Source organism: Fukomys damarensis, unplaced genomic scaffold, assembly GCF_012274545.1.
Source record: "Fukomys damarensis isolate Sample0158 unplaced genomic scaffold, DMR_v1.0_HiC HiC_scaffold_24, whole genome shotgun sequence".
NCBI classification, from domain to species: Eukaryota; Metazoa; Chordata; class Mammalia; order Rodentia; family Bathyergidae; genus Fukomys; species Fukomys damarensis.
The window spans coordinates 4,565,002-4,573,450 of record NW_022900936.1 but is presented as its reverse complement, the minus strand read 5'-3'; the positions used below and the strand labels follow the sequence as shown (position 1 = coordinate 4,573,450).

At 52.9% G+C, this 8,449-nt stretch overlaps 1 protein-coding gene across 3 annotated transcripts in view; it reads left to right on the top strand.

Annotated features, from left to right (window-relative positions):
* The first annotated feature begins 3,259 nt into the window (after positions 1 to 3,259).
* Igsf5 (immunoglobulin superfamily member 5) overlaps positions 3,260 to 8,449 on the top strand; it is a 38,343-nt gene continuing 33,153 nt past the window's right edge. For 2 of the 3 annotated variants that reach the window (XM_010636527.2, XM_010636526.2), the window contains exons 1-2: positions 3,260 to 3,464; positions 6,016 to 6,094. In XM_010636527.2, coding sequence (XP_010634829.1) covers positions 6,037 to 6,094 — 58 coding nt within the window. In that variant the 5' untranslated portion in view covers positions 3,260 to 3,464; positions 6,016 to 6,036. The remainder of the gene's footprint in view (positions 3,465 to 6,015; positions 6,095 to 8,449) is intronic. The other variant, XM_010636528.3, reaches the window with a different exon arrangement.

Below are 8,449 nucleotides of genomic sequence, written 5' to 3'. Positions count from 1 at the left end.
TTTTTTTTTTTTTTTTTTTTTTTTTTTTTCTCACCAGTTCCTAGCCCAGGACCTTGTAGGGGAGGAAAATGTATGTTTAGCAGCCGACCTGTGAATTAAAGCGACAAGAATCAGATTCACAGAAGAGGCCTGTTAACATCAAGATGTTAACATCTTGATTTTCACATGCGTGGAGGCTTTCGGGCTCCAGGAGTGGTCAGGCTGGAAAGCTTCGATACCAGTTTTATGAAGCACAACAAGTTGTAGTAAAACAATGAGTCAAAGTGGGGACTGCGCTTCCAGGGGTGGTAAACTGTGGGAAAGTAAATACGTGGGTGGAAAAAATGGAAAAGGAAGTTGGGAATTGGAGTCCTGCTGTTAGGTGGGTGGGAGGAGGTGGAGAACTTTTCCTGGATCTATATTTTTCTCAGTTCTCTTCAGCCCTAAATAATCTCATAACCAACTGGCATATTTGAGCTGGCATGTTTTGCCTTCACACTAAAGCTCAGAAGAGCTTTTGAATTAATGAATGGACATTAAACATTACTAAAGACAATTGACCAACTCAGAGGCTTTTGCTTTATTCCCCTCTTTATTGGTACATTTTTGTATGCCTTTTACTTATTAAAATATTACTGTCTTTTGAAGTCAGCTTTATTTACCTTTCACTGAACTTGAAAGGAAAATTTTCAGAGTAACAAAACATTATCAGGTAGGAGTAATAAGCACGGTTCAATATTAATGTGTTCTTTCTCGTTGAGATTCCAAAACTGAGAGTTTATTATAGTAGGGGATATAAAAATACTTTGACATAGTCTCTGGAAGCCTCTGCAGAAAATGGTAGAATCGGGCCAGGGGTTTAGCTTAGTGGCGATGCCACCTGCCTCACAAGCATGAGGACTCGAGTTCAATCCCCAGTATCAAAACATCAAAAAGCGAAAAAACAAAAACCCAAGGAAAATGGCAGAACAGAGAATAACACATCTGGATTCAGTTCCCTGGCTGAAGCGAAGTTCTTTTGCCTGGTTTGTAGATGTCATCGGTCCATCGAGCTGCCTTGTTTCGAGCAATGCATAGAGGCTAACACGACCAAAGATCCAGTCCTTGTTTTTTGAACGAAAAGTCATAGTAGTGTTGTTCAAACGCCAGTTACAAATATTCAGTATAAGGACCTTGTTTCATTTGTTTTCTTTCTCTCCCAGGAAACCAGTGGGGAAACAATGAAACTGGCCAGGCAGCCCTTGGGTGTTGACAGTGTAACTAACTGAAGGGCGCTGTCTGAGACACTGGCTTTAGCAGAACTGGTTTTGAACTGATTACTGGGGAACCATGAAAGTTACCTGTGCATTGATAAAGACTGTGGAAATCCATCATTCACACAAGCAAACCACAGAACCAGACCACTGAAACTGGCAATCTAAAGGGCTTTGAGTGAACCAAAGGGGTGGTGGAATAATTTTAAATTAATAGGACTAGAGGGTTTCGATCAAGGTGCCAGGTGGTGCCCCGTCTGGCTTGCAGATGGCCGTCTTCTCACTGTGTCTTCATATGGCCTTTCTGCTATGCAGGCACGCGGAGGGCTCCCCTGACTTCCTGTTCTTTGAGGGACAATATGAGGGCCCCATCTCCAAATTCCTTCACGTTAGGACGGTGGAGCTGCAGCAGGAGAATTTTGCAGAAAATTTAGTATGGAGTGGGTAGAAAAATGTCTCGGTTGTGAAAGGGAAGGTGTTTCCATGTGATTTTTGTTTCTTTAACAGAGTGGGTGGTCTACTGATGTTCCACTAGGAGAAAAGGAAACAGCCTATGAGGTGGGGAATAATAAATTTTGGGGTCCGCTGACTTGTAGAGTACAGCTGAAGCAGTTCCAATGAAGTCCCTTCGGATGGCTAAAAAGGGCATGGATAGAACAAACGTCCAGTTACTGCGTAGGAGAAGAACAAACTTATTTTTCCTCTACTTTCTTATATTTACCTGGGCCCTTCAAATGAACCCGATGAGGAGAGATTCCTGAGGGAACAAAGTTTATGTCTTATGCATGTGGAAGCCATGAAGACTCCTTGGACGCTGAGAATGAAAGCTATTATCTTTAACTTCGTGAGGAAAAGGAAAGGGGGAGAAAAGCGTTCTTAGGGGAGAACGAACAGGTTTCTTTAGGAACGACAAATAGGATTCTGACAGGATAAATGGGAGATAAGAAAGTCTGTGGGAATTTTTGTGCACACGTGTGTGAGCGGTCCGTGCTTTCCGAGACCCTAATGTCGTACTCCTTGGAGAAAGGATGTGTAGTTGGTTCATTCCCATTCTGCTTTGGGCAGTAGATCTCCCCCCAGGAGGAATCCACGGCAGTCTACTTCCCAGATGGTTCTAGAGTCAGATGAGGAAAACTCTGAGAAGGCTTTCATTCTGTGACCCTTTCCTCCTGTCTCTCTCTCTCCACTTCCTTCCTGTTTTTCTTCCTCTTTCTTTCTCTCGAGTCTGTTGCATCTCAGAGTCTTCCATTTAAAATAATCTCCGAATTAAAGTTGCACACACTTCGAGGCTGGCATATCCCATGCTTCTGCACTTGGAAGGAACAGCACACCACCCCCATTCGTGTGCTTTTGGGCCTTACCTGTGTGCCTCACAGCTTCTGCAAGTGCCCAGTGTGTATAAACACCCTTGACTCTCAGTCCTCCGGTGAGACTAAACTACGATGAGAGAACAAACCAAAAGGAACGGGCCAAGAGTACAGCAAGGTGTTGAGCACCGGGGTTTGGGAGACAGCGGCCTCCAGAAACTGTCAGAGAGCTCGAAAAGGCCGAGTTCTTTGGGGCACCTCTGGGGAGATGGGTGAGGGGTGGAGGCCGTCATCTATGCCCGGTTCTTAGGCAAATGTCCTGCAGGAATCCACTTCACTCCTGTGCTACTGTCACCGTCCAGAGCAGGTTGTGCGAATGAGTCCTTTTCTTTCTCAAAAAGACCTGCTTTGCTAAGTTAAGGTGCCTGCTTGGGAGAAGAAACCGGTCTCACCAGCCCATTGGCCTCTGCCTGAGGCCAGGAGCAGCAAAGGTACTGGCCAGCTGGCATTTCTGACTGGAAGAGGCTGTCAGCCTCCAAGCTGGTGGAAAAGAAAAGCTGACACAAGCCTGGGCCGACAGTGGTCCCCATGGCCCCACAGCAGGCTGAGCAAGGCTGGCCGAGGAAGACAGGGAGGCCCTGACTTCCGGGTCCGCAGTTGTGGAAGAATGGCTAATGATTAATGGGAATGTGGCCCGCTGGCTTGGGCACTCACACCTCCCTGACCTCTGCATTTAGAGCCCTGCCTAGGCCCTGACACAGCTCTTGGGAGGAACTTCCTGTCACTTGGTGAGGAGTGATCAGGTTCCTTGGGCAGCCAGACAGAATCCATTCCTGTGTTTGTGCGGAGACAGGATAGCTGCCAAAGAGCCTGTCAGGAGCTGAAAACCTCTGAAGCCCTAAAGGGGACATTTTTCCTGCCTGAGGTAAGGACTACAGCGTGGCTCTCCCGTGAGGGCTCTTCCGTGAGGAATGTCTGTCTGTCGGTCAGACGGGCTTCTCCTCAGTGGGCCTGAAGCCCTCACCGGCCATCTGCTGGGTCTCCCGTGAAGATACTGGATGATAGTTTTTTTTGTTGTCGTTTTGTTTTCCAGCTTCCAGAGTTAAAAATTAAGTGAGGGGCTGCACTCTGAGCGCAGAGATTTCAGACGATTTTAGGAAGCAAGTGTCTCATACAGAGCTGTGGCTGTCAGGTGTGAAGCCGGGACTCTGTGGGTCTCAGGAGTCATGTGCTGGGCACCCACTTCAAGTCAGGTCACTCCTTGGGTGGCCGTGAATGCCATTTCTCCCCCTCGCAAGAAGCAGAGTCTCCTAGGGTCTCTAAACTTTCTAAGAAGCCGGGCTGAAAGTAGGGCAGGCTGGGCCTGGCTAAGACCCAGATGGAACCGAGCCCGGCCTTGGAACCTCCAGTCCTCTGTTCTGTTCTGGGTCACGTTTCTTGCTGCTGCCTAAAACAGGACATTTTAGGAATACTTTTGGAAGTGACAGTATCAGAGTACTCCCAGGGACCAGAAAGAGGGATGGGCTGAGATCTGCGTCAGGATCTCCCCCTTGGTGGGTGTTCTCAGCTTTTCTGGGTGTTTGTGCCTTGTCAGGCCAGCAAGAAATGGGGTGGGGTGCTACATCTAGCCCATTTAATATGACTTAATAAGGGTAAAGAGTTTGAGTGCAGATTCTCAAAGAGGAGTAGGACTCACCGAGCCTTCCCTGACATGAATGAGAAGCTGGGTTTCAGGTCTGGGTCCCACTGCCCCTTGGAGCTATTCATTGGCCATCCCTGGCTCTTGTCCTCATTTAATTATAAAGCATTGCGTCAGTTACACCTGAAATCAGCTTTGTGACAATGGCCCAGGCACACACACTCTTGAAACGCTGTGTCCTCACAAGCCCTGTCTGTAGTTCCGGGACTTGCAGCCAGCTCCTATACTACCTGCTAGGGTCCTACCTACTAGACTCAAGGACAGCCGTGATTTGGGACAGAGAGAGTGAGAATCAACTGCAGGGGAGAAAGCTGCTGAGCGAGTTCCTGAGTAAGAAAGAGAGCTTCCTTACTAAGCTGTCTATTGCTAGCCCGCAGCCCGACCCCATGCTGTTCTTTTCCCCATGGGCCCAGCAGGCTCCGTGGTTAGTCCAGCTTCCTTCTCAGCTGTGAGCCTGCCATTCCCTGGGACTGGCGGAGCAGTGAACCTGTGTAGTTGTGTTCACCGAGCCCTGAAGTTAGTAAATGATGTATTTAACGCTTCGTCACTCTGGGTGGCGGATCAGTTGGACACCTGGCTTCCCGCTGGGCCGTGTGGGCCGGCTTCTGCTGCGTCTGGCAGATTACACGCCCAGCGTCCTTCCATGACATCGGGGAACAAAAGGGGAGACGCGTTCCTTCCCGGGAGCCGCAACACCCGCTAGGCGTCCGCCGTGAGACAGAGTCAGGGCCAAGGTCTCTGCCCTCCACACCCCATGAGCTTTGGTTTGATCCAGAGACTCGCAGACCGGCACAGGCGAGGCACTTTGGGCCGCTTCGGGTGCCGTTTCCGACCCACCGTTCTGCGCTGGGGGTCAGCTATGGGGTGGTCCCTCTAGACCCTGGACCGGTGTAGCCACACATTACAAAATCCTGCACAGGGATTCCCATCCCAGTCCCGGAGGCGAGCCGGTCACTCCCGTTCTGGAGGGAGGGGCGGGGTGCATTCCGGCAGCTGAGGGAGCCACAGCTGGAGCCAGAAGAACCCAGGACTCTGTGCGGCTCGCAAGGCAGGGGCGCTGCCTTTGCAGTCGGCCCTCAGAGTGGTCAGCAAACAGGCGACCCCCCCAAAGCGCCCCGCTGGACCCCAATGCTGGTGAGTGCCTGGGGAAAGGAAAAAGCAGAGAGAGTGCAGGGTGCGCCTGAGGGTTAGCAAAGAAAGAAGGGGACTTGCAGGAGGGCCAAGAAGCCCAAGGCAGAAATCTCCAGTGCCTGATGGGGCCTTACTCGGCTCCCCACAACCTCTGATCTCAGCTCTCCCACTTGCTCACCCCTCCTCTGCCCTTTGCAGTTCCTCAATCATTCCAGCCATGGTCCCACCCCAGGGCCTTTGCACCTGCTCTGTCCTCTGCAGGGGAAGCTTTTCCAGTAGATGCACACATAGCTGCCGCCTCATTCACCCTCGGGGGGCCTTTCCCCAGCCACATGCACGCCCCCTCTTGCCTCCTCCTATTAGGCTGCCTAGTCTCTTTCTCCATTTGGTCCCCATCTTCCCCTGAGGGGACGGCAGCACATTTTTCTCAGTGACTGGAAGGACAGGCAGAGCCCTCGCTTCACCTCTTGGCCTGCAGTTCGGAAGTTGGGCTGTGCCATCCCCCTTTGTGTCTTTTGTTCCGAGACCCACACACCCTGCGGCGGTCTAGGGTGGGGTCACAACGCATCCTCCCCGAGCTGCCCAGCAGATCTGGGGGGCAGAGGAGGCGCCGGTGGAGGGTGTCACTGGCTGCTCTGTGTTCCAGGGTGAGGACGGTCATGCGGAGATGGAGGGCAGCGGGCGTGGCGTCCTGGCCGTGCTGGGCATCCTGGCTGCGCTGACAGGTAGGGCTGCGGGCAGCCTCTCTGCGCTCCTCTCCTCCGCAGGAGGGGCTCCCCTCACCCGCCCTCCCTTCCACTTCTTGCTGCAGCAGCTCCACTCCAGGAAAGGCCACCTGCTGCTGTGGCGGTCTCTCCCGCCCGCTTCTCCTGCGTTCTCACCTCCACGGTCTCCCATGCAGGCCCAGTCTTGACACCGCTTCCTCTCTCAAGCCCACCTGATGGCCGGGGGGCTGACGGGGCGAACGGCGCTTCCCTGTTCCTCACCACAGCCAGGCTCTTCCCTCCCTTAGACGCTGCCGGCCACCTGGGAGCGGAGGGGCCGGATGCGCAGCTGTGGTTTGACAAGGTCTGGACTAAATGCCACTGCCTTGGGTGTGGGCCTGGTCTTCTTTCCTCCAGGGGATTGTCACCTCCGCCTTCCCTCCCGCCTGGAACTGAGGGCTGAGGAGCAGCACTTGCTGGAAACGCACAGCCACGAGGCCCAGTTTGGTGACTGCTAACGCTGCACCATCTCCACGCTGTGCTTTGCGTGGGGAGCCCAGACTGTGGGCTTGAAAACTCCTGCCGTGACACTGCTGGAAGGGACGAAAGGGAGTCCACAGAATAGGACCGAGCAGCATGGGCTGTGTGCAGGGAGGACCCCTTGGGTGTTGGGCCCACGGCGGTGGGGGTCCAGGGCTCCCGCTCAAGTGCGTTTGGAGGTCCCCGCCCAGCAGCGTGAGGTGCACAGCCCTTCACGGGCGCTGTACTCAGAGACACTGTAGAGTGCAGAGGACCAGGCCTTGGAGCGGGTGCTGGAGACTTCACCACAGGCCTCTGTCGCCCACGGCGGCGGGAAGGTCTTCACCGGTTCAGCTGCTATGCTGGAGCGGAGCTGGAAGTGCTGATCGGAGGTGGGAAGGTTCTGCTTTGGGGCCTGGTGGTGCCTGCTCCAGGGGCGCAGGTTCCAGAGCCCCCAGAGAGGCGGACGCAGGACAAGCTCTGTGGTCCTCTTGGACAGCCTTGGGTGCAGCTGCATTCGTGTGAGACTCCGCTCCGATGCCTGGGTGCAGTGTTCGTGGGCGTCCACCGGGCTCCCCAGACTCTCCTCTGCACCTGAGCCACTGCAGGAAATATTCGCTGAGCACCTGTTTTGTGGCCCTTAGCTGAGGAATAGGATGCAGGGCCAAGCAAAGCCAGGCAAAGTCCTTGTTAACATGGGGCCTAGGGCCCTTGTAGGGGAGACAGGCACTGATTGAGGAGAAAAGCAAGTATAAATCTCCATTGTGACATTGGCTTCAAAGAAGCACCACTGCTCTGAGAGTAGTTCCGGGGTACTTTAGCCTAAAGGGGGTGATCTGGGAAAGTTTCTCTGAGGAGAAGACAGCTGGGCCAGGAGCTGAGAAGTAGGTGCTACTGGTGTTCCAGGCTGCATGTGGAAAGTCCCTGGGGCCAGAAAGACTTGATGAGTTTGATAAATTTTCAGAAGGGGTCTAGCGGCCTGGGGGTGGGGTTGGAGAAAAGTACAGCAGCTCTCTCTGCTCACCACAGCTTTCTCTCCCTGGTTCCTTCCTGAGTGTGAATCTACTTCTCCAACCCCGCGTTTCCATTTGCTACAGTGTTAAGGACATGGCGAAGGTTGAGGGGTCTACAGGCATGGCCAGGGAGGCTGGGGACAAAGAAAGTGGGAGAACAGAAGATTTCAGAGTGGACCTTCATAACAGTGCCAGGGAGAGGCCTGGGAACTACTTCGGGGAGCTATAAAGAGGCCATTGCAGAAGAAAGCTTATGTTTAGATCAATTTTTGCAGGATTGACATGGGCATCACGGACACTGGCAAGTGTGCTGCCCCATGACTGCTGTAAGTTTGAGGTTGTTGGGATGGATGAGAGGAAGAAAAGAGGTCCTCTCCATCTTGGGTGGCCACTGGTCATTTCCTCAGAGATGCCTGGTAGGGCAGGAGAAGAGGTCAAGAGGACCAGGCTGCACAAGTCGATTTGGGATTTGGAGAAAGTTGATAGGAAAAAGAACCTTGCAAGTGGATAAACTCCTACACCGAGCCTCACGGACAGCAGGTGCTAGGTCCTGGTGTCGAGTGACAGCCGCAGCAGGTGGCCACACAGAGGTTCCAGGGCAGGGGAGACACTGAACCTTCCAAGTCCTCTGCTACCAACTTGCCTCCGCTCCACAAATAAAAGGGAAGGGGAGGTCCTGCGTAGGTATGTGACTGATTAAAAGTCTTATCTACGATTTTCTCCTGTTTGCTCTGTGAAGGGCAGGGTCATGCATCATCGACACTGATAAGACAAGAGAGGAACAAGGTGCCAGGACCAGAAAAGCAGCTCTGAGTCACAGGGCAGAGCTGGAGGGTGGTTACTG